Genomic DNA, 27834 nt, shown 5'->3' on the forward strand with positions numbered 1-27834 from the left:
CTGGTGATCCCAGCCCTTCCTGGGTTTTGCGAAAATCCAGATGGGCCTTTACAACACTGTGTGTGGTGCCTGACGGTGCGATTAAACATTCATCAACATTCCGGCTGTCCAGAGGCCTCAGGGTGGGGAGTGGGGGGAGAGGCAGGCCGGTGGGGGCTGGAAACAGAGAGAGGAATGTGATATTTATTGAACACCTACCGTGTCCCAGGCACGACAGCCATTATATCATCAATCCCTAAAATCAGTCCTTTAGAACAGGCATTTTCAATCCCATTTTCCAGATGTTGGAACCAACACCCAAAGAGGAGAAGTCCTATGACTGGCCACTGGCATCTATTGTTTTCAATCAGCTTTTCCTGAGTGCCCGCCATGTGCCAGGTACTGTTCTGGGTACCAGAGATTCAGCAGAAAACAAGACCAATGAAGTCCTTGCTTTTCTAAAACTTAACATTCTGGTAGGAAGCGACAGACACCAAAAGAACTAGTGGCCAAATAAGATGCTTTCGTTTGTGTTGCTCTTGTCCAAATCAGGGATGTCCACCTTGCTACATCTAATGGTCAATCCTGCCTCCTCACTCTGACCTCCGAGGCCTTGCTAAGAGCCAGGCCCTACTTTAGGTACTAGAGAACACAGCTGTGAAGGAAAGAGGCCTGGGTTCTTATGTTCTAGTAGAAGGAGGCAGATAAGTAAAATAAGTAAGTGAACTATATGGTATGTCGGGAGGTGCTGTGCTGGGACAGGAAGCGAAGAGTAAGGAAGGGCATGGAAAGTGCTGGCGTGGAGCTAAGGGCTTGGACGGTTACATACAGCGGGCAGGGAAGGCCTTACCTGAGTTAGGAATTGAGGGCAGGACCGGTGTAAGGTCCCAAGGCAGGAGTGGGCCCTGAACAAAGACCATCCAGGAGGTGGCGCGGCTGGAGCACAGGGAGTAGGAGAGGAGGCAGGGCGATTCTGGGGCCGTGCAAACCCTCTCCTGGGAGCAGAGGAGCCCTGTGATCTTTTTCCTTTTTTTTTTTTTTTTTGAGAGAGAGAGAGAGAGAGAGCACACAAGCAGGGAAGAGGGGCAGAGAGAGGGAGGGAGAGAGAGAGAGAATCATAAGCAAGCTCTGCATTCAGCGCAAGCCCAACGCAGAACTCGATCCTACAACCCTGGGATCATGGCCTGAGCCAAAATCAAGAGTCAGTCGCTTAACTGACCGAGCCATGAGCCACCTAGGCACCCCTTTCATTTTTAACGGCTGCTGTGTAGGGAGCAGATTGCTCCTAGGCAAAGGTGGGTGGGGGCCAGTTCAGATGCCATCACCATAATACAGGGAAGATGACAGCCACTTGGGCTGGGGTGACGGGAGGTGGATGGAAGTGGCTGGATCCTGGATATGTTTTAAAGTAGAGCTGGGGCGCCAGGGTGGCTCAGTCAGGTGAGTGACCACCTTCTGCTCAGGTCATGATCTCCCGGTTGGTGACGGTTCGTGAGTTTGAGCCCTGGATCAGGCTTGCTGCTTTCTGTGGGGAGCCTACTTTGGATCTTCTGTCCCCCTCCCTTTCTGCCCTTACTCTGCTCGTTCTCTCTCTCTTTCTCAAAAATAAATAAAAACATTAAAAAAGTAGAGCTGGACATAATGATGTGCTGATGAGCTAGAAAGAGAGGAGTCCAGGATCATTCCAGAATTTTTGGATGAGCAATTGGGAGGATGGAGAAGATGATAGGAGGAGCAGGTCTGGGGACAGGAGACAGAAGAAAGTCAGGAATTGCACTTTGGTTTAATTTTTTTTTAATGTTTATTTATTTGAGAGAGAGAGAGAGAGAGAGAGAGAGAGACAGAGCATGAGCAGGGGAGGGGCAGAGAGAGAGGGAGACACAGAATCCGAAGCAGGCTCCAGGCTCTGAGCTGTCAGCACAGAGCCTGACACACGGCTCACGCCTACAAACCACAAGATCGTGACCTGAGCCAAAGTCAGACGCTTAACCGACTGAGCCACCCAGGCGCCCCAGGAATTGCACTTTAGATACAATAAGCCTGAGACAGATGCACATTAGATACGTGGGTGGAGCTGTGAACAGGCTGTTGGATGTGTTCTTCTGGATTTCATGTAGGACCAGGGGTATATTGTATATGTGACGTTTGATGCCCATGACTGGAGGAGATCACGAAATGGCAAGTGCTGACAGAGCAGTGATGAAGTCCAAGGGCTTAGTCCCAGGGCCTTGTGAAGCAGGAGGACCCATCAATTTCATTCACATCTGTGTTCCCCAGGGCCCAAAACAGTGCCTGACACAAAGTAACTGCTAAGTCGGTATTTGTTGACGGGATAGCTGACAGAATGAATGAGTGATGCTAAGGGCTAAAAAGGAAATAAAACAGTGATGAGTTAAAGACTGCATGGGGGAGAATGGTCTACTTTATTTTTTATTGAAGTCTAGTTGACACAAAATGTTAATTAGTTTCAGGTGTACAACATAGTGACTTAACAACTCCGTAAATTATGCTATGGAGAGTGGTCTACTTTAGATAAGGTGGTCAGGAAGGACCTCTCTAAGAAGGTGACATTTGAGGGGAGCCTGGATGGTTCAGTCAAGCATCCGATTCTTGATTTTGGCTCAGGTCAGGATCTCATAGTTTGTGAGTTCAAACCCCATATCGGGCTCTGTGCTGACAGGGCATGGAGCCTGCTTGGTATTCTGTCTCCCTCTCTCTCTTCCCCTCCCCTGCTTGCTCTCTATATCTCTCTCAAAATAAATAAAAATAAGCTTAAAAAAAAAAAGATGACATTTGAGCGAAGCCCTGAAGGACAAAGAGAAGTCAGTCACACAAAAATTGGAAGAGGCATGGCAAGTGCAAAGGCCCTGAGGCAGGAGCAAATCTGGTCTGTTGGAGGATCAGTGTGCTTGAGGTACTGTGAGGCTGGATCATGCAGAAACTAGCAGGCCCAGAACCTGGACTTTGGATCACACCCTGGGTGTCCTGGAGGGTTTTAAACAGAGGATTTAAGTGATCAGATTAATATTTAAAATGAGCCCTCTGAGGCAAGTGGAGAATGTTCTATAGGGAGGTAGAAAGTAGGAGCAAGGAGAATGTTAGGAGAGATTTGGGCAGTGGCCGAGGCCAGAGATGGCAGGGCTTGCCTGGAGCTGGGACAGTGGGAAGTAAGAGGAATGGGCAAATTCAAGACATTTTAGGAACGGTATGGTAGGATTGGGGTTCAAGAGCCCCAGCTTGTTCAACCCATAGGACCCCATGGGACCAGGGGGGTTGCTTCTGGGGTCTTTCCTTAGTCACCTAACTCCAGACTCCATGGGCTGCCCCATGCTGGAAAATGTGGAAGATGGTGGGAAGGGGTACTGTGGCTGGCAGGACCGTTCCATGTCAGGCTCTAGGCCAGGACTCTAAGGCAGCTAAGACCATGTCTGGCACTTGAAGAGGGTCCTTTCTCCCCTTTTCTCCATCAGATCTAGATTCATGATCTTTCCCCAAGCCTGGCCCTCCTCCAGTGCATTCTCTGTCCAAAATTCTTTGATACTCTTCCAATTGGGAGGTGGGATTATGTCCCTGTCTTTGAATGTGGGCCCTGGGACACTAATAGAATACAGCGGACATGATGTGCCAGGCTTTGGGCCCAGGCCTTAAGGAACTGGCAGCCTCTGCTTCCCATCTCTTGGGATGCCGCTTCTGGGAACCTAGCCACCATGCTGTGAGGAGGCCAAGTGGCCACATGGAGAGGTACATAGAGCTGTCCCAGCCAATACTCCCAGCTGAGGTTCCAGCTGACAGCCAGCCTCAGCTGCCCCACTGAGTGAGCAGATGACTCCAGCCCCAGCCTGTAAGCCACTCCAACTGACAGCACGTTGGAGCAGAGGTGAGCTGTCCCTATTGAGCATGGCCTGAATTGTAGATCTGTGAGCAAAATAGATGATTATTGCTGTTTTAAGCCATTAATTTGGGGGTGGTTTATTACGTAGCAGCAGGTAGTTGGGACACTGTGCCTCACCTCTCCAGAGCCTATCCATCACCAAACACCCCAGTCTTCCTCTAAACACCTCTGAAATCCATCATGTTCTATCTTCCCTGTCACCAGATTTGTCACCTGGACAATTACATTAACAACCTAATAGATCTTCTTCCACTCCCTCTTGCTACCACAGGGTCTGTTTCCTACACAGCAGCCCAAAGAACTTGCTGGAAAGTCCATCTATAGCCACCCGAAGCACTCAGTGGCCCTTCACTTTCCTAAGATCAAGACCTACTATCCCTTTCTCCTTTAGGCATCAGCCACACTGGTCTTCCTTTTTTTCCTCCAGTGTCCCATGTTCCCTTTGCCCCAGGGCCTTTGCACATGCTGCTCCCTGACATGCCCTTCTCCACCCACCTAGTTAACTCTTGCTCATACCTTAGGTATCAGCTCAAACATCACCTCATCCATGAACTGCCTCTAAGCTAGTGGTTCTCAAAATGGGATTCCTGACCAGCATCCTCAAGGAACTTCTTAGAAATGCCAATTCTTGGGACACCTGGGTGGCTCAGTCGGTTAAGCGTCCGACTTCAGCTCAGGTCATGATCTTGCGGTTCGTGAGTTTGAGCCCCGCGTCGGGCTCTATGCTGACAGCTCCTAGCCTGGAGCCTGCTCTTCTGATTCTGTGTCTCCCTCTCTGCCCCTCCCCCACTCACACTCTGTCTCTCTCCTTCAAAAATAAATAAACGTTAAAAAAATTTTTTTAGGGGCGCCTGGGTGGCTCAGTCGGTTGAGCGTCTGACTTTGGCTCAGGTCATGATCTCACAGCTCGTGAGTTCGAGCCCCATGTCGGGCTCTGTGCTGACAGCTCAGAGCCTGGAGCCTGCTTCTGCTTCTGTGTCTCCCTCTCTCTCTGCCCCTAACCCACTCACATTCTGTCTCTGTCTCTCTCAAAAATAAATAAACATTAAAAAAAATTTTTTTTTAATAAAAAATAAAAAAAAATTTTTTTTAAATAAAGAAATGCCAATTCTTAGGGGCACCTGGGTGAGTCATTCAGTTAAGTGTCTGACTTCGGCTCAGGTCATGATCTCATGGTTCGTGAGCTGGAGGCCCGTGTTGGGCTCTGTGCTGACAAGTCAGAGCCTGGAGCCTGCTTCAGATTCTGTGTCTCCCTCTCTCTCTGCCCTTCCCCCGCTTGCACTGTGTCTCTCTCAAAAATAAGTAAACGTTAAAAAAAAGAGAGAGAAATGCCAATTCTCAGGTCCAAGCCCAGGGCTAAGGAATCAAATTCTGGGGGTAGGGCCCAGCAGCTTGTTTGACAAACCCTGCAGGTGATTCTGATCTGTGCACTTGAGAACCGCCACTCTCTCTCTCTCTCTTTTTTTTTTTTTTTTTTTTTTTGAGAACTGCCATTCTAAATCCCCCAGTTCAGGTTGTGGACTTTATCTTTCCCCATCTGCAAATTCCTTTCCTTCAGAGGTCTGCGTTAGTGATTACACAGGTCTTTGTGAGAGGACCTGATGTCTGGCTCCCCTGATAGAGCAGAGCACAGGGGTCACTCATTATTTGCTCCTCACTCCTTCTAGCACCTACCCCCATGCCTGGCAGGTAGGAGAGCTTAGGAGATGGGGGTTGGGCGGATATTGACTCCAGGTGGTCATGGACTTCCCTGGGTGTGGGATAGGGGAAGAGACTGGTCACTTTATAGATCTCAGACCCTAAAAGTGGCCAAGGGGAGGGTGAGAAGCCTTAAGAAATTTGGGGAGGTCTCAGCCCTTGCAGAAAAGTGTGCTACTGAGAAGGCAGGGAAAGGGTAGCCAGAGCTTTTCCTCCCTCTTCCCCTCCCCACCCCTCCCTCCTGCACCCTAAGGTAGCCCTCAGCTGATTTGTATTGACCACTGCAGCAGGCCCTGTTTTAGGGGCTTTATGTATTTTATATCATTTAATACAGTAATTTTCTGAATTATATATCATTAACATTCCTATTTTACAGACAGGGAAACTGAAAACTCTGAGGTTTAGGTACTTGGCTGAAGTCAGGCAGGGAGGATTTGAACCTAGGCTATGTGACTGTTGCACTGCCCCTCCCCCTTCCCTATCAATGCTGAGAACACTCAGAAGAGCAGGAGTGCAGTGGGCGGGGGTTGCATATCGGATTGTGGATCCGTGAGGTGGAGGCTCCAGTGTCATGAGACTTTCCCAAATTTTCAAGAGTAACCAAAAATGTAGATTTTTAATATACAGTCTCCCTGTTTCTAAATGATTATGTATTTAAAAACATTTTTAAAATATTTTTTAGAGAGAGAAAGACAGAGCGTGAGTGGGGGAGGGGCAGAGAGAGAGGGAGACATAGAATCTGAAGCAGGCTCCAGGCTCTCAGCGCAGAGCCCCATGCGGGGCTCAAACTCACGAACCAGGAGATCACAACCTGAGCTGAAGTCGGATGCTTAACCTGACTGAGCCACCCAGGCGCCCCAAAATCATTATGTATTTAAAAAAACTCAGATGTTCCCAGAGACCAGATAAATGTGGGTGTCAGATGACATTGGTAGCCAAATGAATGGCAACAGAGACAAACAGATACCCCAATGTGTGTATAAGGTCTGACCTGGCTATGAACACTGTCAGAGCTGCTGTTTCTGCCATTTCTGGAATGGTCCACTTTAAACTCTAGGCCCGTCCTCTGTGAGACGTGATTGCACTAGGGGCAGACCCCTAATATTGACCTTTAGCTTCATGTGTCCCAGCCCTCGCATGGCCAGCACCCTATGGGTGAGGGCTGGGTTTGTCTGGTCACACTGTCCCCCTCCCACCCTGCATGCGGAAGGTGCTCACTAAATGCTTGCTGATGGAAGGCATAGCACAAGCCCTTTCCCCTCTGAGCTCCCCCAACACCACGCTGACTCCTCCCCATCCCATGCTCTGGGGGGTGGGGTGGCACAAGTGAGTTAAAAGCCCGCAGCTGGGGGCCAACTGGGACGAAGCCCAAGCAGCTGCATGGCTACTGCTAGCCCTGTGAGTCCACCTTCCTGCCCCTCGTGTAGCAAGGGACGGGGCTGGGGTGGCTGGGCTGGAGCTTGCTGCTCACCCTGATTTCTTTCTTTGGTCAGGTTGGAGAGGCTGAGGGTGGAATCCAAAACTGGGAGAAGGAGGAGAAAGAGGAAGAGAAAGAGGGGGCAGCAGTGGCTGTCCTGATGGCTGAGGGGGCTCTGAATCCCCCTGGGGATCAGCTGTCCCAGAGGAGGAAGGAAGCCCAGGAAGGGGGCCCCCAGGGGATCAAGTTGGAGTTACACCCGCTGCTGAACAGGTAAGGCAGGCTTTGTGGCCTTGCACCCGGCCTTGCTCTCTTGCCCCCACTCCCTCATCCAAGAAAGGTCAGAGCTAGCCTAAGACTTGGGCCCCGTTGGTTCTTCTGGCCTTAACCCAGTAGAGATTCTGGCTTCAATTCCCCCATCCTGTCCTAGCCTTTCAGGATCACTGACTCCAGTCACCGTGCGGAGGCCGTACTTAAATCCCATCTCCTTATTTATACTTGAAGGGGTGGGATTTCCCTGCCAGCACCTGCTGCAGGTTCTGGGCCTGGGAGGGGCTCGCTGCTTCCTCCTGGCCTCTCCTATCCCCAGGTGGGCTCTATGGTTCTTCAAGAATGACCGCAGCCGAGCCTGGCAGGACAACCTGCATCTGGTCACCAAGTTTGACACCGTGGAGGACTTTTGGGCGTGAGTGTCTGTTGCTTGTAGAGGAGGCCAGAGCCAGGGGGGTTCTTCCTAGACCCTACCCCTCCAGGGAGCTGTTTCCTACACCACTTTCCAGCCCTCCCTGCGACCTCTCAGCATTTGCTGAGGGTTGAGGCTTGGTGGGTTCTGCTTGGGGGTGGGGGTCACTGGGACTAGGATCTAGGCCCCCCTGAAAACTTCTTGGGGCTTAGGGAAGAGAGTCTCAGGGGAGGAGCTGAGACGCCAGAACAGCATGGAAGCTTTTTTGTTTGTGTGTGTTGCGTCCATGAAATACAGCCAGATCAACACCAAACCATCCTGCACACCTGGAAGAGAGTCTGAGAGGCGGGAGGAGCCAGGAGTTGACCCTGACTCTGCCACTCCTTGGCTTTGTGACTCTGGACAAGTTCTTTCCCCTCTCTGAGCTGGTCTCAGCCACAAAGTGAGGATTAGGCTGCTTGATAGTGTCCATGGGTGAATCCCAAAACACCCCCTGCCCCGGCACTGGGGCTCTAAAAGCCTCCTGAGGGGTTTGGATGGTCAGGGAAGGCTCCAGGGAGAAGGTGGGATTTGACGGTTTGGGTAAGTAGAGATAGAAGAGGGCAAGAGGTTGGTGAGAAGGGTGAGTGAGCAAAGGCTTGGAGGCCTGAAGGTGGGTGGAAAACAGTGGGGTCTGGTAAGAAGTTGGGGCGGTGAGGCAGGTTGGAACCAGGCCTTAAAAAGTCTGGACTTTCAGCCTGGATTGGGGCGGGGTGGGGGGCTCTCTCCAGGATGTACAGTCACATCCAGCTGGCCAGTAAGCTCTCTTCTGGCTGTGACTACGCCCTGTTCAAGGTAAGCTCTGCCCACCCGCTCCCTCAGGCCACAGGAGGGCTGATTCTCCTCAGCTCAGCTTCTGCATTCCTCCCTCATGGAGAGTTTGGGGGTGGGGTGCCACAGACAACCTTCCTCAGAGCCAAGGTGGGACTTCCAATCTGAGGAAATGCTATATACAGAAGCTTGGGTAGAGTGTCAGACTAGAGCTGTACTTATAGGACATTTATGAGTCTGGAAGGGGAGAGGGGAGAAGGGGGACCAGGAAGGAGCCCAGGTTTCTGGCCTGGCTCCTGAACTAGGCATATGCATCAGAATTTCCCGAGGACACTCCTCATCAGTGTCCAGGCCCATCCCTGGAGGTGCTGACCTAGCAGGTATGTACTGTGGGGCCCTGGCATCAGTGTTTAAAGACTTCCCCAGGGGGTCTGTGCCCAGCCTGGGATGTCTGGTCTTCCACACACTAGGGTAGCCCCAGAGGCTTTCTTAATCAACCCTCCCCCTTTTGAACTCCTGCGTCAAGGAGCTCAGTTCAGTAAAAGAGACAAACATACACACATACATGACAAGGCTACAAAAGATGACCAGTGTTGAGGATCAGGGGATTGTGGGAGCTCATAGGAGGGTCTGGGGGGTCGAGTGGCTGATGGTGGAAGCTGCCCATACAGAGGGAATGGAAGCAAGAGGGAACTTGGCCTACTGTGGCTTATTTAGGGGTCAGAGCAGCGCCTGGGAAGATGGTTGGGTCCCCACTTCCCTTTGAAGAAAGGGAGGCAGTTGATTTGTCATTCCACCTCTTAGGATGGCATTGAGCCCATGTGGGAAGATAGCAGGAATAAGAGGGGTGGCCGCTGGCTGGTCAGTCTTGCCAAGCAGCAGCGTCACAGTGAGCTGGACCGCCTGTGGCTGGAGACCGTGAGTGGAGGTTGGGAGGGGAGGGAAGGCGGGGGAGGTCCCCAAGAGAAGAGGCTGGCTGGCGTGGTGGCACCATCAAGGACAGTGGGGCAGTCCCTGTAACTGAGGTGGAGGTCTCACCATCCTTCCTTTTGGCCCCAGCTGCTGTGTCTGATCGGGGAGAGCTTTGAGGAGCACAGCCGGGAGGTGTGTGGGGCTGTCATCAACATCCGAACCAAGGGAGACAAGATTGCTGTGTGGACCAGGGAGGCAGAGAACCAGGCGGGCGTGCTGCACATTGGGTGAGTGATATCTCTGGCACAGGGTCTCTTCCAGGGGAGAAGTTGAGGGTGGTGTGGCTTGGCCTGTGAGGGAGACCTCTGGAACTCTCCATGTCAGCTCCTCTTTTTTCCTTACCCATGTATATGAGGGTTTGGAATCCAGGTTTCAAGCTGTTTCCAGCAGGACTCTTTTCTTTTGTGTAAAGAGTCATATTTTGGGTTTCCACATGGGTAAGACGTCACAAGAATGATGGTGGCTGGAACTAGGGTAGGACGTATGGGCAAAGGACCCAGGGTCCCAGGTGATCTCCAGGACTTGCTGCTGACTATTTAATTTCTTCTCCTACTCCTCCCCCAGGCGTGTGTACAAAGAGCGCCTGGGCCTCTCCACGAAGATCGTCATTGGGTACCAGGCCCATGCAGACACTGCCACCAAGAGCAACTCCCTAGCCAAGAATAAGTTTGTGGTGTGATTCAGCTGCTCCTGAGACTCTCACTCTGTGTGTGTGTGTGTGTGTGTGTGTGTGTGTGTGTGTGTGTGTGTGTGTGTCTGTCTGTCTGTCTGTCTGTCTGTAAGTAAGGGGATGCTGGGCTACAGTGCTGATGCTGGGTAGGACTAGGGGGTAGAGAACCGGGTTCTCACTTGTCCTGGAGTGAATATGAACATTGCTTAACATGAGTTGGGGCTTAGGCATAGATCTGTGGTCAGGGAGCCATCCTGAGGATGCAGAACAGGTGGAGGAAAGCCTTGAGTTTCCTTGTTTCACCTGGGGGGTGGGCTGGGGGTGAGTCACTGGGGAAAGGAGAGCTCAGATGAAGGTGGAAAGATGGCAAGAGAACCCTACAATCCAGCACTTACTCTCTCTGCACCCCTGAGAAAGAGGCTGGGTGACCTGAGGGCCAGACTCTTCTGATTTGGGGGAGCAGGCCCAAGACCACTGACACTCTGAGAGCAGGAGCTCAAGGACAGGAGGGGGATGGGCTTTCCTCTTTGTAATCACTCTACTTTAAACCTTTATGAATTGCCTTTCATCAGATTTATAGCCTTGGAGCCTCCCCAGTATCCTGTACCTTCCCTCAAGCAGCCGTGGGTGGGGCCTCGGAAGTGGGGTTGTAGATCAAAAGGGTTGGAGGCTTACAGGCAGAACCCCACTATCTCACAGACATGTGGTGAGCTAAGGACTGAGAGAGTCCTGTGTGTCTACTTGCCCTTTCCTCAGCTGTGGCCAGGGCTGTCTGGGCCTTGCCTGCCTCAGAGTCAGGCTGAATGGAGGCGGGTAGATAGATGAGACAGACAGTGGTGGTTAGGTTTGAGATGGATTAACTGGAAGGTGATGAAGTTTAAGCCCCTTTCTGTTCCTGCTCCAAATAAACACTCACTTCTGAATTATTAGAATTATTTTTGAGGGTTCTAAAATTGAGTAAGATTTGAGCCCCCCAAAACCTTAATCTCCTGTCCTGCCTTGAGGGGCTCGCGTGAGACACCCCCCCCCCCCAAGGGCCCAATCAGGGATCCATCTAGTATGGGGAGAGGGGTAAGATGGGAAGAGTCCTCGAGGTTTCAATGTCAGAGGGTCATTGAGCCAGGGGGTCGAGTATATGCCCCTGGCAAAACTGAAGTGTCGGGGAGCAGAGGCCGCGGCCCTCACAAGACCTAGATGTCATCAGGCCTGAGTTTGAGCCAGTGTAGGTAGAGTTAATTTCCGTTGAGTGAAAAGTGCGTCTGCTTCGATTACACTGTAATAAAATGTCCTGTGTTTTAAAAACACGATCCATATCGCCATCCCCATCTGCTCATTAGAGCATCAGTTACTCTTCTCCAGGACTGAGTTCCAACAGCAAGGCTGGGGACTGAAGTGGCGCTGGTACTGTGCCTGGTGGGGTAAGAGCAACTGAGGGTGTTTCGTACCTGCGACTTGCGGTGCCATCGTCAAGCTTCTCAGGTCCTTAGGACGCTGTGGGGGGGAAAGAGAACGCTGCCGGCGCTCGGGGCGGAGTCAGACCTAGAGGCGGGGTTCCGAGTCGGGCAGAGGGGCGGGGCCTGCCTGGGGCGGAACCTGCCTGGGGCGGAGCCCGGAGGTCACAGACTCAGGCCTAGAGGCGGGGCTCCGAGGGCACAGAGTAGGACGGAGGCGGAGTCAGGCCTAGAGGCGGCGGGGCTTTGAGGGGACTGAGAGGGCTGGGAGCTGGGCTGTCGGGGCGCCGGGGGCGGTCCCTGCGGGGCGGGCGGGACCCGACCGGCTCTCTGTGTGGCCGCGGCCATGAAGCCGCAGCCGCCGGGCTAGGCCCCGGGTGGCTCTAGCCCAGGGCGGCCCGTGGAGGGCCGGGCCAGCCCCAGCTCCGGTCCCAGGCCGGCGGGCGACTGCTCACCATGCCGGGCAAGCACCAGCACTTCCAGGAACCCGAGGTCGGCTGCTGCGGGAAATACTTCCTGTTTGGCTTCAACATTGTCTTCTGGGTGAGAGCGGGGTGGGTTTGGGCCCCGTGCTGAATTCAGGTGGCGGGAGAAGGAGGTTCAGCCCCCTACTGCAGGGGCTGGGGGGGAGGGAGGGGGACGGTCCCAAATCCTGAAGGCAGAGAGCGGTCTTTCCCCCCCATCTCCCCCCAGCCCCCATCTCTTTTTCCCACTCCACGCCCACTCCCAGGACCACTCCGGGGAACTACGGAGAGTCCCGGATTGCTGGAGGCGGGTCCCAGGCGCCGCCGGGGTAGGATGTGGGGGTGGAGTCTCCTGGTATCTTCCAGAGTCCAGGTGGAGAAAGGGGAAGGGTCCCAGGGATGCTCTTGGTGCCCCGTCGCCCATTCTCCCATCCAGCCTCATTGCTACTCTGGGGTGTGGGGTGTTCGCTGAACTCCACCCTTGTTTAGCCCACCGAGGGAAGTGTCTCCGCGAAGGGAAGGGCCGGATTCCCTCACCCAGCCTTAAGCTCCTTTGGGGGGGGGGGGGGGGAGCGGGGAAGGGGTGGTGTGTGGGTCTTGCTCCTCAGTGAGGAGGCTTGCAGGCTGGGGGAGGGCCAATAGCTCTAGTCCTCTGCTGGGGGCAGGAGATCTCCCCTGTTGAGACGTCCTGAGGTGGCCCTGGGGAACAGAATTCAACATTCTACAGCTGACAAAACCGAGGTTTCGCGGGCAGTTGCTGCCCCTGCCAGAGAAGGGAGCTTCAAGTGCCCCTCCCCGGGTGGCATCTGTGCCCCCAGGGCCCTGCCAAGTCATCTTCCCTTCTCCCTCCCCAGTCATCTTCCCTTCTCCCTCCCCCATCCCATCTCCAAGGCTGCTTGCTGCCTCTGCAGTCTGCTCCTGCTGCCTTGTGTCAAAATGCCGGGCCCATTCTGTTTCTTTCAGCAAGACTTTGGCACCGCCCTCCACCCACGTGCTGCCCATGCAGTCGCCCCTGTGTGATGGGCCTTCTGGTTCCAGCAATGCTCAGCTCTCCAGGGTGTGGGCAATGTGCAGAGAGTACTGGTGGGGAAGTCTGGAGGCCTGGGTGTAGCAAGCAGAGCTCTGAGACTGGGCAAGTCACTTCTTTCTGGGCCTCAGCTTCCCTTCCTGGGAGTGGGGGTAATGAAGCCTGCCCCTCAGGGTTGTTAGGCCGATTAAATGAATTCTAACTTGTATTCACACAGCTATTTTATTTATTATCTATATTTTATAGATGAGGGAACAGGCACAGAGATGTTAAGTCATTTAACCTAGAACGACAGGGCCAGTAAGCACAGAGCCAAGAGGGCAGTGGGTAAAGGTGAGGCAGAGCATTGAGCATAGTGAGTCCCACCCCCCTCCCCCCAACCCCCTATGTCAAGGGGGACAGGCAAGAGAAACTCAGGCTCTTTGCAGGCACACCAACTTTTGCAGGGGAGTGGGGGTGGGGAGCCAGAGCAGGAAAGGCTGACCTGGTGCTTGAATTTTATGTTGAGGGCAATGTAGAGCAGTGAGGGCTTCAGCGCTGGATAATGGGTCTGCTTTGGCTTTTGTACTAGAGGCAGATCTGTCTGGCTGCATGGGGAGAGTGGGTGAGAGGCATGGGGCTTGGAAGTGGGAGATCTAGGAGGAGGGCTGGGGCACAGCTAGGGGCTGGGGAGTGGGAAGTGAGGAAGGCTCCAGGGGAAGTTAGGAGGCTGAATTGACAGGACTGGGACGCTTGGAGGGCCAAGAGGGTTTCAGGTTTGGGTCAAGGTGGCTGGAGGGAGGTGCCTATCATATAGGCTCCAAGATTTTTGTTTGTTTTAAAGGAAAGCAGACCCTGGTTGTTACCCTGCTGAGAACCTTCCCACAATTAATACAGTCCAGACTCCTCCTATGGCCTCCAGCACCCTCTGGAGTCTGGCCCTGCTGCCCTTCAGTTTATCCCTCGCACCACCAAACATGATCTTACCTCTGGGCCTCTGCCAGTCCCTCCACCTGGAATTTCCTTCTCACTACACTTTTTCGCTATTTAGACCTCAGCTAAAATATCCCCATTTTCCCTAACTGAAGCATGCCTCCACAACACCCAGTCACTCCCCACTGCATCACTGTTTGGTTTTCTTTAAAGGATCTGTTGGTATCTGAAATTACCTTGTTTGCTCACTGTGGATTTCTCCCACTGGAGTGTAAACTCCATGAGGGCAGAGAGCTCATTTGTTCTATTTTCTGATGTATTCCTGGCACACGGAACAGGGCCTGGGACTTGGAGGTGTTTGCAGCAGGCAGTTGGACATAGGAGTCTGGAGCCAGGGAGAGGTTTGGGTGGAGATCTGGGAGATGTCGGCATCTGATGGTGTGGATAATAAGTGTGGAGGAGGAAGAAAGCAGAAGGCTGAAGGTTAAACCTGGTTGGGGGTGGGGGGGTGGGGGGGTGGCCATGTGCATAGGGCAGGTGAAGCAGTGAATCCTGGGAGGGAGGCTGAGAAGGAGCAGAGAGAGGATTGGTGTTGGGTAACCAAGGAGGGGTTCAGAAAGGAGAAAGCAGTAGTCAGTCACCTGTCTAAAGGCCATGGGTGGGTCAAATGGGATGAGGCAGGAGAAGTGATGTTTGGTTTCACATTCCAGATCTAGTATAGAGGTGAGGGGAAGGAAAGCTATTTCCAGAGAAGAATACAGCAGTGGGAGGAGTCTTGGGTCAGAGAGAGGAAGGCGTTAAAGTGGGTGATCATGGTGGAATTGACTGGAATTCGTGGGGGGAAGGGGAGGAGCCTATGAAAGCAGGTGGGTGGGGAAGGTCTGAAGAGGTGGGGTCACGGCCTTGTGCTGGCTGGGGCAGGAGGGACACTCTTCCTGTGGGATTGAACATCCGGGAAGCTGCCCAGTCTCAGGTTGATAGCCTTGACATCCAGGGCTCTTCCCAGTAAGGAACTGAGGCCGGATGGTGGGTTGTGCTTAGAAGGCCCAGGCAGAACTGTGGCCAGAAGTTTTCAAGGGCACAGCCACCCGCCCAGACTAGAGTCCCTCAGCTGGATCCTGCTCACATTGGGATTCCTTGTCATTCAGGGGTCTTTGCTTATGAGCTATGAAAACAGAAAATGGAGTAGGGCAACCATCACAGAGTTGGAGGGCAGTGGAATGGCCAGATTGGGAAGGAGCAGAAAGGAGGCTAGGAGCCCAGAACTCAGACAGGTCTGGTGGGAGGAGAGGCTCAGGACATAGCTGCTGCTGCTGCTGCTGCTTGGCAGGAGTATCCTGGCCATCCTCTGCTCCAGTTCTGAGTTCTGGGAAGGGCTAAGGTGGGTTCCATCCTCCAGGCTGTGTTTTGTGGGGGAGAAACACTGGAATGTATTCTTGGAAAGGTAGAAAGGACCCTGGACCCACCCCTCCTCCTCTCTCTCCTCCTGGCTTCCTGAAGACCCTGAGTACTAGGGGGGAGGGGGCTCTGTCCGGGTGGGGAAGGATGCTGCTCCAACCCTCAGCTCTTTGATGCTGCTTCTGCAGGTGCTGGGAGCCCTGTTCCTGGCCATTGGCCTCTGGGCCTGGGGTGAGAAGGTAAGGTGGTGCAGTAGGGCGTGGGGCTGCCATGGGTTGAGGTGGTGGGAGGATCGGGCCGACCACTTGCCTTTGCTCCCCTGGCACAGGGCGTTCTCTCTAACATCTCAGCGCTGACAGATCTGGGAGGCCTCGACCCCGTATGGCTGTTCGTAGTGGTTGGAGGTGTCATGTCAGTACTGGGCTTTGCTGGCTGCATCGGGGCCCTCCGGGAGAACACCTTCCTGCTCAAGTTTGTGAGTACACCCTCACCTAGGCCCACTGGGGACCCCAACCTCCTCCCACATCTATATAGTTAGTACTTAATAATGGGTAGTTTTATTATTACGTTATTATAACAGTAATCGTCAGAATTGTATTACCTATATAGGATTCTTTCTGCTATGACTGAAACCCAGGGGCCTAAGCATGAAAGGGTATTTATGGGCTCACTATGGGAAGCCCAGGGGTGTGCTGGGTGTCAGCACATTTGGATCTAGGGGCCACCGCAATGTCACTTGGCCTGGTCTCTCTGTTTCTCTTCTCTGTCCCTCCAGTTGGCTCCATTCCCCAAGGGGTGGAAGGATGCCCATGAATGGGTGGGGGCTAGCTTCATACTGCCCCTCCGGGAACCCCTACTAGAGGCTGAACCTCTCTCTTCCTAACCAGTCATCCAGTCTTTTTTTTTTTTTTTTTAATTTTTTAAGTTTATTTTGAGAGAGTGAGTGCAGGCATGTGCGCATGTGTGAGTGGAGGTGGGGAGGAGGGGGGGGAGGGAGAGAGAGAGAAAGAAAGAGAAAGAAGAGAGAGAGAAAGAGGGAGGAAGGGAGAGATGGAAGGAAGGAAAGAATCCCAAGCAGGCTCCTTGCTGTCAGCGCGGAGCCTGAGGAGCCTGAGGAGCCTGAGATGGGTTTCATCTGACTGAGAGCAGGACCTGAGTAGAAATCAAGAATCAGAAGCAGTCCCTTCTTTGCATCTCTTTGGTCCAGATTGGCTGTCTTTGGACCAATCCCTGTGGCCCTGGGAGAGGTAGCGCTCTGATTGGTGGGCTCCTCTAACAGGCTATGTCCTCTATCTGGGAATGGGGAAGGAGGTGGAGATGGCTCTGCCTGAGCCACAGGAACTAAATTAAAGGCTGTGTGGAGGGTGGTTTTTCAACGAAAACAGGATGATTACCAGAGGAAGCAGAATAAGTGGGTTATAAGAGCAGTGCTGTCCTTCACCATCATAAAACAATGTTAATGGGAGAAAAGGTGGGGACTCTCCACTTTCTTGGGTTGGGGTGGGGGTGGAGCTCTGCCCCGTGGCACCCGCAGGCCCTGCACCTCTGATCCCTACAATCTGTATGTCCCCCACCCCAGTTCTCCGTGTTCCTCGGCCTCATCTTCTTCCTGGAACTGGCAACAGGGATTCTGGCCTTCGTATTCAAGGACTGGATTCGAGACCAGCTCAATTTCTTCATCAACAACAATGTTAAGGCCTATCGGGACGACATTGACCTCCAGAACCTCATTGACTTTGCTCAGGAATATGTGAGTCCAGCACCAGCCTGGGCTACCTGCATGAGGCTCCTGCTGGGCAGATGTGTGAAAGAATAAGTCCCCGTGTGTGCTGGGACCATTCCTCCACCCATGCCCCGGGGAAAAGAGCCAGGAGGCCCCTGTCTGAGGGGAAGCTAGTTTACATGATCCCTGTAGGTCCCCATTATGCCTAGTTCTGCAAGGACCCAGTGTTGGGGAACAGAGGCCAGAGACTCCAAACTGGCAGGTCGTAGGCCAAGGTTTACAATACACTTAAAGGAGAAAATTTGATATAAAAATATAAATTTCCCCTTCTAATAAACTCTGGACCCATAGTCTTGGCTGCGGTTACATTGCTGCTATCCCCTTTGCTGGTATAGGAGCTCTCTGTTTGCCATTGTCTGCCACTCTTTATTTTATTATACCTGTTGGCCCTCTTCTCTCATTTTTATTGTTTGTTTGGCCTCTGGACATGTTAGAGTTTGAGACTTTCCTCCTCAACCAAAGCTCTGCTCTTAAACTCTATACCTAACCAATGTGAAGAAGCAGTCAGTGAACAGTTCACGAGATCCTAGACACCTCCTGCCTGCACCTCCTCATCCACTCACACCCACTTACACATAGTCTCACCCGGTCACATCCACTTCCACAGTTACATGCCTTCAGGGCTGTCAACCCAAGAGACTGTTCCGGGATCCAGAGATGAACCAGAGCTGGTACCTCTTGGAGGACTTTTCAACTCAGGACAGAGCAGACATATAGTGAGGGAGTTAGGATATGATTTATTTGTTCATTCAACACAGAATTGGTACAGGTTTATTGTGTGCCAGACCCTGGGAAGGTTGCTGGGAATTCAGTGGTGAAAAAAGCTGGGACTTGTCCTCATGGGCATGGCAGTCTGGGGCAAGAGACAGATGATAAGCAAAACAGACAAATGTACGTGTGCGCGCGCACGTGTGTATACAAAATTGTGAATAGTGGTGAGAGCTGAAATGAGGAAGGGTGGAGAAGAGGAAGGCCTTGGAGAAGAAGCAGGGTTGTGGAAAGAGGGGCAGATGTTCCCCAAGAGGAACATCAGTGCTGAGCAGAGCGAGAAGAGGCAGGCAGAGGCCAGGCTGTTTGCTGGGACCTGTGCACACAGAGCCGCTGGCCAGGCCTCACTCTCCCTGCTCTGCCCATAGGGGCCTATCTCTGTCTGCATTAAGCTGGTCCCTTGAGGGCTGGTTTCTGTGTTGGGTGGTCTAAGGCATGTGCTCCTGCCTCCCCTGACTCACGAGCTAGTTTCAGTGCGGCCTCACACCCACTATTGCCACGCCTAGGGAGGCAGTGCACGATATTCTGGGTAGAGGTATTGGGGATATAGGTGCTGCCGTGGCATTTATGAAGTGTAAGGGTGTATGACGGTGACAGGGTTACCCTCTTGTCCCTGCAGAGAGGAAGAGAGAAAGTCTTCGCAAAATCTCTGGGGCAAGCGTGGGGAGACCCAGTACAGACATGGGGTTCAGTGGTACCTTCCCCCACAGGGCTTGGCCTGATACCCACTTCTCAGGGCACCCCTTCCCAGTACCCCCCCTGCCCCCACCAACCTGGGCAGGAGCATAGTGATGCTCTGATGGTCTGGGCTTAGGTCTGGCCTTTCAGTTGGGAGGGTGAGGAGGGGCCCACCTGCCCAGCTGCCCCTAGACCCCCTCGCAGCACAGCCCTGCCCTGTCTCCCTGTAGCCTGGGCCTGTCTCCAAACTGGATGGGGCTCCTGGGGTGGGCCTGGCTCACCTAGGGCTCTCCTCTCGCCCCTTAGTGGTCTTGCTGCGGAGCCCGAGGGCCTAATGATTGGAACCTCAATATCTATTTCAACTGCACTGACTTGAACCCAAGCCGGGAGCGCTGCGGGGTGCCCTTCTCCTGCTGCGTCCGGGACCCTGCGGTGAGTGGGATGTGGTGAGGAGGGGCAGGGGCATTGCTGTGTGCAGACCAAGTATGGGAAAAATCCACCACAGGGCTTGCTGGGCTCAGCCCTGCTCTGGGGGCCTTGGGTGCCGGGGGTGGGGGTCATTTTACATGGGAGCACCCCTCCTACACTGAGGAGTTTGTGTCCGTGGGCAGCAGTGGGGCCTGCACCCCTTCAGCAAAACCTGTCTCTATGATTGTAGTGAGGCAGCTGCCACACCGCTGGGCCGCCATGCTGGTGTGGTCGGGCGTGGGGCTTCTGACCCCTTGTATGGCTTTCTTCAGAGCAGAAACTTCTCCCGGTGACTTCTCTCCCAGCACAGTTCACCTGGGACACTGAGGGCCAGGATTCTTCCCATTCTTAGAAAACACGAGCAGGCAGGATTCCTAAACAGGAGGCAGCTCAGGCTGGCGTTTGTAGCCATGTGTCCTGGCACCAAGGAAAAGAGGTGTGTGGGCCTCTGTGAGCCTTGTCTAGGAGTGGTGGGCATGGCGGAGTCCATGGTTCCATCTGCTTCCCCTGAGAAGCAAGAACCACTCCAGTGCTGGGTGTCATGGGCCCCCGTGGGATATCCCCTCACCAACTCGCTTATTGGCCTATTTCTCCTCAGGAAGATGTCCTCAACACCCAGTGTGGCTACGATGTCCGGCTCAAGCTGGTGAGAGGGGTGGGGACAGAGTTGGGGGCATTGGGATGGAAAGGACAGCCTCCCATAAGCTCCTCTGTGAGGTCTCAGGAATTCTGTGGGGGAGGGGGTACTGAGTCCTAGGAACCATCCAGGCACCTAGAGCTTGGTACTTCCAAACATGGGGGCAGTGGACCCATGAGCACAGACACAAGTGTGTTTGCTTGTTGCAGCTCTTTGTCGAGCACCCATTGGTGCTCACACCTGGCAGTGCCCTAGATGCTAGGGATTCATGGTCATGAGCTAGGTAGACAGAGCCCCTGTTCTCAAGGAACTCCCACACTAGTAGAGGGAGAAAGAAAGAAAGCTAATGGATAAATACATGTGAACATTAATGTGACAATTTCAACCAAGAGCTTGAATGCAAATAAAGTAAGGGAGGTTGATAGGATTGGGGCCGGGTGGTCAGGGAAGACCTCCTGAAGGAGGGGGCATCTGTTCCGAGATTCTGATGACCAGAAGGAATCTGTCATGCAAAGGCCCTGTGGTAGAGCTCCATCCAGGCAGCAGGTGCAAAGGTGTAAGACCCTGGGGTGGAGACAAGCTTGGCAGTCTAGGCTGAGAGGAGGCCTATGGGGGTGGGTGGGCCAAGCCCCTTGCCTGTGTGTCCCCAGGAGCTGGAGCAGCAGGGCTCCATCCACACCAAAGGCTGTGTGGGCCAGTTTGAGAAGTGGCTGCAGGACAACCTGATCGTTGTGGCTGGGGTCTTTGTGGGCATCGCCCTCCTCCAGGTACTGACTCAGCACAGCATGCCCCCCCACACCCTTGCCCTGCCGGCAGACTTTCCCTCACTTGCCTCTTTGTCCTACAGATCTTTGGTATCTGCCTGGCCCAGAACCTTGTGAGTGACATCAAGGCAGTGAAGGCCAACTGGTGAGGCTGCCACACTGGCCATGGCCACCTGCCTGGCCTACCCAGGGACCCGCCCCACACCCCTTCCCCTGCCACTATACCTATGATGGGCAAGGCTATGGTATTTCTGCTCCATAGGGAGCTTGAGTGTGTGTGCACTGTGCACCTGTAGAGAAAGCTGTGTGCCTCTGCCTGGGCTGCCTGTCCTGGAGCTGTGTGCATGGAGGGCAGGTGTGTGTGTGAGTGTGCACAGGGAGCCACCATTGCGGCTGTTGTTGGGTGGTGGGCTCTCCAGGGGACTAGGAATGGCCCAGCTAAGAGGGTCCAGGCCTGGTGGGGTGAGGTGGGGTGGGAGGGGCCCCCCGCCCAGGCTGAGACACACGTCTGTGTGCGTGGCTACTAGGGCAGGCTTGGGGCCTGCTGTTGCTGGGGACACAGCCTCATGCAGCCTCAGAGCTGTCTTCTCTACTAGCTGTGACCTTGACCCTGCCAGAAGCCCCCTTTGGCCTCAATGTCTCAGACTTTAAGATGGGTCCAAGAATTTTTTCTCCCTCGCTTGCCTCTCAGGATCAAACATGATGATGGCTACAAACTACTCAAATAAACAAAACCTTGAAAACCACTGGCTTACGCCCACCATCTCGGAGGTTCTGTCAGCGGCAGGGCCTCAGCAGTACTCTCCACCTGGGGCCCTGGCCCGGATGCACCCTGCCAGCGTGTTTTCTTGGCCTAGGCAGTGTATACAATTGAGCCAACCTTTAAAACTTGGTGTATTTCACATAAAAGTCCAGCTCCCCAGCATCTTGTGAAGAATGGCCATCTGGCCACAACGGATCTTCAGTGGCATCATCTCCTGGGACATATGCTTCCCGTTCTCTGCCTGGCCTGTTCTGCTCACCTAAGTGCCCTGCCTGACCCTGTAGGCTGGGAGTTGGCCTCCCCCACCTCTGCAGGGTTTTCCCCTGCAAATGCTGCGAGGCTGCTGTGGGCCAAGCCTGGATTGAAGCATGGGAGTGAGAAGAATGGGGAGGCTGGAGCCTGCCCCGAAGAGGCCACAGCCTGGGAGGGGTCTGATCCTCCTGGGGACTAAGATGGGTGCCAGCGTGCCCAGGAGAGGGGCCGAGGGGTGGGATGGAGATCGGGAAGGTTTTGGGAAGGAGTAGCTGGAAGCCTGAGCTTGGCACCCATGGGGATAGGGGGAGCCAGGTTTGGGGGCCATTGATGGTTTTGACTCCTAGGCTCCCTTGGAATCCAGTTCAAAAATCTTCCTGGTGGCCTGCAGAGCTGCTTCATGGCCACCAGAGTGCGCATCAGCACAGCATTACCTGCGTCCAGCTTTCCTAGGGCAACCTCATCCAAGGTACGGCCCTGTGCCTGGTGTGTCCACCCTGCTTACTAGCTCTTTGGGGTTCAGGGAATTTATAGACTTCTAAAGGACTAAAATGGCTCAGATTTGGGAAGTCTGGCTGCTGCTTTCAGATCTGCACAAAGGGGGTATATGGAGTGACTGTCCATCCCCCTGCATTTGTGGATGAAAGGAGAGGTTTGGGCTAGTTCATAGATCTCTAACTTAGATGCCCTCAGGGCCAGGTGGGTTATAAAAATAAATAAAGTGGGCCTTTGCGTTGTGAGGCCTTTGTAGTGCAACTTTGATTTTTCCCACTATTACTGGAGATGGGACACAGAGACTGCTTCGTAATGAGAAATATTTGCATGATTGAGTCGCTAATGGCAACTGGCTTTGAGTTACAATGGGTGTGGTGGGGACTGTGGCAAAGCAGTTTCCCACCTGAAATTCGTGGCTGTCATTCAGCTGTAGCTAATGACTGTAAAGTGGGAATGTGGGTCTAATGTGAGACATCTGGAGAAGCCAAAGAGCCAGAGTTTTATGTGAAATATCTTAATTTTTAAGTTGTTGGCAACTAATGAAAAAACGTTTTGAACGCTGCTAGCCAAACAAAAGGTGTGGGGGCCAGCTTTGGGCCCTGTGCCACTGTGGATCCCTCTGGAGCAGTCACCCGTGGGTCTCTGGCCGCTCTGCAATTCAGGCCTTCTGGGAGCTGCTGCAGGTGGGCGGGGTGTGGGTCATGTGCCCAGCACTGTGGCTCCCAGATGCAGGCTGGACTGTGTCCTCAGGCCTCCGAAAGACACAGGTCGGGCGGGTGGTTTATACATGCTACAATAAATGCAGCTCACGATATTGTGCGTGTGTCTTGTGGTCTCTGATTTTAAATGTTTTCCTTTTCATTTTTCCTCAAACGTCGCAACACCTTGTGAGGTGGAGAGTCCTTTCCTGATGAGGAAACTGGCTCAGGGGAACGAGTTGCCCAGAGCACACAGCCGGGAAGAGGCACCCAGGTCTGACCCCTCTTGGTCTTGCACTGCACCAGTCCTGCCCTTCTGCCGAGTCTAGGTGAAACCTGCACACTTGAAATGCCAACTAGTGAGGGGCAGTAAACTATCACTCCCCAAGTGTGAGCTGAGCATCTGCTTAGGGGTGGGGAAGTAGAGAAGAAAAGGTCAAGGTCCTGGCCCTTGTGCTGCATTCTTGTGCAGGAGACACAAACACAAGTAGGCACATAAACATTTATGCTAGTAGTATATGCTATGAAAAGAGGGATGGCTAGACAGTGACAGTTGGGTGCCTGGGAGAAGGGACCCCTTAATGGGCTGGTGGGAGGGGCTGCCATCTCTGGGAAGCTCCAGGGGAATGAATAGTGTTCTAGGTTTTGGTGCCAGTTTCCCTAGAGGTCCTGAAGCTGGGGTGGGCTTGGCATGAAGGAGCCTGGGGTGCTGAAGAGGGGGGGTGGTTGAGAGGCAGAGGGAAGTGGTAGAACCAGAATATTTGGCAATGGGACTGATGAGATGGGATAGGTATGACTGGTAGGAGTGGCTGTGACTTTGGCTGGGGACCCAGAATTCTCCAAAGCTCAGTTTTGCTATATGATATCCATCTGTCCATCTTCCATTCACCATTCACCCACTTACCCACCCACCCACCCACCCACCAATCCATCCACCCATCCACCCATCCATCCACCCACCCACCCATCCATCCATCCATCCACTGCCCCCACCCACCACCATCCACTCAGGCCCTGGCTGGAGGCTGGGATTAGCAAGACAGCTCAAACTTGCCCTTGTCCTGGAGCCCACAGTCTCTTGGCAGAGACAGATGGAACAATTGCTAGTGGCATAATGTGTATGTGGTGACAGCATTTCATGCTGGTTAGAGACATGTTTCCTGTCCCCAAAGTGGAAGCTGGAGCAGTTCTCTTCCTTGTGCTGAGGAGTCCCTACCCAGAAGGGGATCTGTCCAGATGTGTAGAAAACACAAGGAAGCTTATAAGGCCACCCCCTGCCCATCCCTCTAGGTGGGTCCCTAGGCCATGGGAACCAAGGTCACCCACCCTCTGTCAGGGAGGAGTGCACGTTAGTGACGACAAAGGTGGCCATCTTCTTGCAGCCTGGGAGCCTCACATAGCCCTGGGCCTGCATTGTCTAACCGGAGGAATGCTGCTGGCAGCCTCTGGCATCAGCTTGGCGGGAGGGCATCCTGTGACATCCGTCTACTCCAGAGTGGGGAACTGGAAAGCAAAGAGAGATCCTGGACTGGTGAATTCTTGTTGAGGAGGTCAGGTGGGCTAAGGAGGCTGGGGTAGGGTTTCCTTTCAGAAGATGGCCAGTGAGGCCAAGGTAGTGCGTACCTTGGAGGGAGCCACTCCCAGTGATCACCAGAGGGCACCAGAGCACAGTCCATGCAGTGCAGCAGAATCAGCTGGGGACAGGGAGGGGCTGCAGGTGTGGGCGTCATCGCAGGGGAGGCCCCTGTGGCTGAGCAAGTCCATTCCGTGGTTCCAGAGACCTAGAGGTGATCCTGTCGGTGCTAAATCCAGGCATTGCCACCGTCTGGACTCTTCTCCAAGGACTCAGAGCCAATGACATTGCCTGAGCCCACCTTTAGGCCCCTGCACGCTGTGGGTGGGGGTGGGGGTAGCTTCCTCTAGGAGGTCCAGGCAACATGTTCCAACACATATATCTCCATTCACTCATTCAGATTTACTGAGCACCTACATATCGATATGTCAGACACTGTAGGACAAGGATACATAAGGAACAAAATGAAGATCTCCCCACCCTGTGCTGCTCACAGTCCAGACCAAGGGTCGGCAGTCTTTGTCGACAAAGGGCCAAATAGTAAACATTTTAAGCTTTCAGGGCATACAACCGTCACTCAACTCTGCTTTATGGTAGAAAGGAGCTCTTGGGGCACCTGGGTGGCTCAGTCGGTTGAGGGTCCGACTTTGGCTCAGGTCATGATCTCGCAGTTCGTGAGGTCGAGCCCTGCATCGGACTCTGTGCTGACCGCTCAGATCCTGGAGCCTGCTTCGGATTCTGGGTCTTCCTCTCTCTCTGCCTCTTCCCTGCTCATGCTCTGTCTCTGTCTCTCAAAAATGAATAAACGTTAAAAATTTTTTTTTTTTTTTTTTAAAGAAAGGAGCTCTTAACAAAACAAACAAATGGGCATGGCAGTGATCTAATAAAATTTCCTGGACACTGAAATTTGAATTTCATATAATTTCCATGTGTCACAAAATATTATCCCTCTTTTGATAATCAACCATTAAAAAACATAAAACCATTCTTAGCTCTGGAGCTACATGAAAACAGGCAGTGGGCAGGGCTCTTTCCCTGGGCTAGAGCTGCCCACCCCACCTAGGAAGGAAGAAAATACCACACAGTGAGCGTTGAATGAGGCACTCACAGGGGAGGAGGTGTGTGAGTGCTATGGGAATATCAGAGAGAGTAGGCGGCCTTGGGGGTGTGGGGGTTGGGGGTGGGCCTTGGTATTAAATGGGGTGGTCAGAGAGTGGTCTTGCTTTCTATGAAAAAGCAAGATGGAGCAAAGACTTTTAATTTTGAATTATTTTGATAGCATAGGTAAAATAGGAACACAATCTACTTTAGAAAATGGATGAAACTAAAACTAAATTACTGCCCCATTCCATTCCCCTCCCGTGCCTTTCTCCCTTGTCATCACAGCTGTGAACTATAGATCCTTCCGGACATTTTTACATTTTTAAAATCTTGCACTCATATTACATACACAGGGAAAAGGTTCGGTATCATTGTGTGTGTGTTTGAAGCGGCAGGATACTGCCCCTGTCTTGCTGCAGCTTGCTTTTCCAACCCCCACAATGTGTTTTGAAGACTTAGTCATGTCTGTGCGTGTAAAGCTGCTTCATTCCATGTAACTGTAGGGGTGTTTCCCTGAGTGACTGCTGGGGTGTTTCCCTGCAGGGGCAAGCCGTGTTTTGCCTCCCTGTCCCTCACCTGATGGATGGTGATAATCAAGCTGTTTCCACTTGGGCTCCACTCCCGGGCTCTGGTTAGAGGCGAAGCCAAGCCCTCTCTCCTGGGGTTTAGGCTGGAGTGGCCACTGATTCACTGGACGAGAGGACAGGGCTACAGAGAAGGCTCAAGTCAGGGCTGATGGCAGAGTTGACCCCAGCAGGTCCCTTCCTGGGCCTGGGGCCTCATTTCTGCTCCTCAGCCCAGGCATTAGCCTGATGGGCGGAGTTTTGCATCTGGGGGCCTGGAACTCAGCCCATCCGAGGTGTGAAAGACACAATTAGCCCCTTGGCAGTGTTGCCGTGGTAATGCCTACCTGGTCCCCTGTGCAGCTACACAGATAGATGGGGACAAGGGTAACCTGTATACAGAGGGGCCTCTGCTGTGGCCCAAAGCTCTAGTCCCTGGCAGAGGCTTAGGTGCCTGGGAGCCTGGAGACACCTGGACACCTGGGTCCTGCCTCCAGGAATGATCCTCTGGAAATCAGCTCTCAGCTCTGCCTCCTGATCAGGTCAAACTGTCCCCCGGCTGCTCCAGTATGCCCCCAGCTCCCACTGTGGGAGTCTCCCGGGAATCATGCCTGGGGAGAGGGGGTTCTGGGCAGGGGGGCCACATGGAATGTGGTGGTTTGCCTGCCAGCCAACATTTGCAGGTATCTGTGTGTGCCCGGCCGTGCTGCTGGGTGCCCCGAATTTGGCAACAGCTCCAACACTATTTCTGTCCTGAGGGGGCTCAGGGTCCAGTGGGAGATTCAGGCAGGTGAGTCACCAGTCTTGACAAGTGATTTATGTGTTTGAATAGGTGGTGCAGGCATGTGGTTAAAAACCGCAAATGGCATGGAAGGATATGTGCAAATCCCTTCTGGCCCCTGTCTCCTGGTCACCTTCTCCTCCCCGGAGGCAGCCACTATTGTTAGTCCCCTGCCAGCCTAGTCCTCCCAGAGATGGTCTATGCATTCAAAAGCAGATCTCCTCAAGAAACAAAGCAAGCCCAAACCCAATCCACATACTGCGCGACTGGCGCCTCTAACAGAATCTTCTGTCTGCCTTTTTCACTGACCAGCATTTCTGGGAGATAATTACATATCAGTATGTATAGATCCACCCAATTCTTTTCAACAATAGCAAACCGATAATAATGGTGAGAACTTACACTTATTATGTGCTAGATGCTCCTCTAAGCACTTTATTTATATTAACTGATCTACTTCCCCAAACAGCCTGGAGATGGGCACTCTGCTTATCTCACTCCACGGGCGAGGAGGCCGGGATGCCCCACTGTGTGATGAGGCCTCATGGACTTTCTCGGCCACTCCTGATGGACATGCAGGATGTTTCCAGGCAGCGAACACTCTTGTACTTTTGTCTTTGCGCAGTTATATCTCAGAGGATAAGTGCCTGGAAGCGAATGGCCTGGGTTAAAGGGCATGTGCATTTTTAATTTAAATAGCTATTGCCAAATTGCCCTCTGAAGTGATCACACCCATTTACATAAAGCCGCACCTGCCCCTCCCGCTCCCAGCAGCCAGGGCCAGCGCAGCCTTTATCCAGCTTTTCTATCTTTGCCAATCTGATAGAAGGAAATGATCTCTCCTTGTGGTTTTCCTTTGCATTGCCCTTACAAGAGGTCAAGCGTCTTTTCATACAGAACAGCACCATCTGGCATAGCCAGAATTGAGCAGTGCAAGGTCTAAAAGAGGCCTGGAAGCCAAGAGGGGGTGATTTTTCTGTTGGGGGTGAGTTTGGAGACAGAGATCTCTGAACTGGTCCTTGGGGTGTGGGGCAGACACAGGGAGGGCACCTTTGGCAGAGGGAGGGCCTGAGCGAAGACTCAGGGGGCGTCTTATTTGTCCAGGTCTGAGGATGCCCCTCTTCTCAGCAGAGTCACC

At 53.2% G+C, this 27834-nt stretch overlaps 2 protein-coding genes across 4 annotated transcripts; both read left to right on the forward strand.

Annotated features, from left to right (window-relative positions):
* The first annotated feature begins 281 nt into the window (after positions 1 to 281).
* EIF4E1B (eukaryotic translation initiation factor 4E family member 1B) lies at positions 282 to 10944 on the forward strand. The gene is made up of 8 exons (XM_060634081.3): positions 282 to 378; positions 6915 to 6967; positions 7063 to 7259; positions 7576 to 7671; positions 8439 to 8502; positions 9283 to 9396; positions 9538 to 9677; positions 10015 to 10944. Exons 1-8 carry the CDS (start codon positions 282 to 284, stop codon positions 10127 to 10129), a joined length of 876 nt encoding a protein of 291 aa, XP_060490064.2. The 3' UTR covers positions 10130 to 10944.
* An 812-nt stretch (positions 10945 to 11756) lies between these two features.
* On the forward strand, positions 11757 to 22794 carry TSPAN17 (tetraspanin 17). Of its 3 annotated transcripts, XM_060635111.2 has the most exons (9): positions 11760 to 12114; positions 15561 to 15611; positions 15701 to 15847; positions 16952 to 17122; positions 18908 to 19033; positions 19668 to 19715; positions 20357 to 20473; positions 20554 to 20615; positions 21162 to 22794. In XM_060635111.2, the coding sequence occupies exons 1-9, from the start codon at positions 12028 to 12030 to the stop codon at positions 21196 to 21198; spliced, it is 846 nt and encodes a 281-aa protein (XP_060491094.1). In that variant the 5' UTR covers positions 11760 to 12027; the 3' UTR covers positions 21199 to 22794. The 3 variants fall into 3 exon arrangements, with proteins under 3 accessions (XP_060491095.1, XP_060491096.1, XP_060491094.1); XM_060635112.2 differs by lacking the exon at positions 15561 to 15611 and having other exon boundaries at positions 11757 to 12114; XM_060635113.2 differs by lacking the exon at positions 20357 to 20473 and having other exon boundaries at positions 11758 to 12114.
* The last annotated feature ends 5040 nt before the right edge of the window (positions 22795 to 27834 follow it).

Source organism: Panthera onca, chromosome A1 (genome assembly GCF_046562875.1).
Source record: "Panthera onca isolate mPanOnc1 chromosome A1, mPanOnc1 haplotype 2, whole genome shotgun sequence".
Taxonomy (NCBI): Eukaryota; Metazoa; Chordata; class Mammalia; order Carnivora; family Felidae; genus Panthera; species Panthera onca.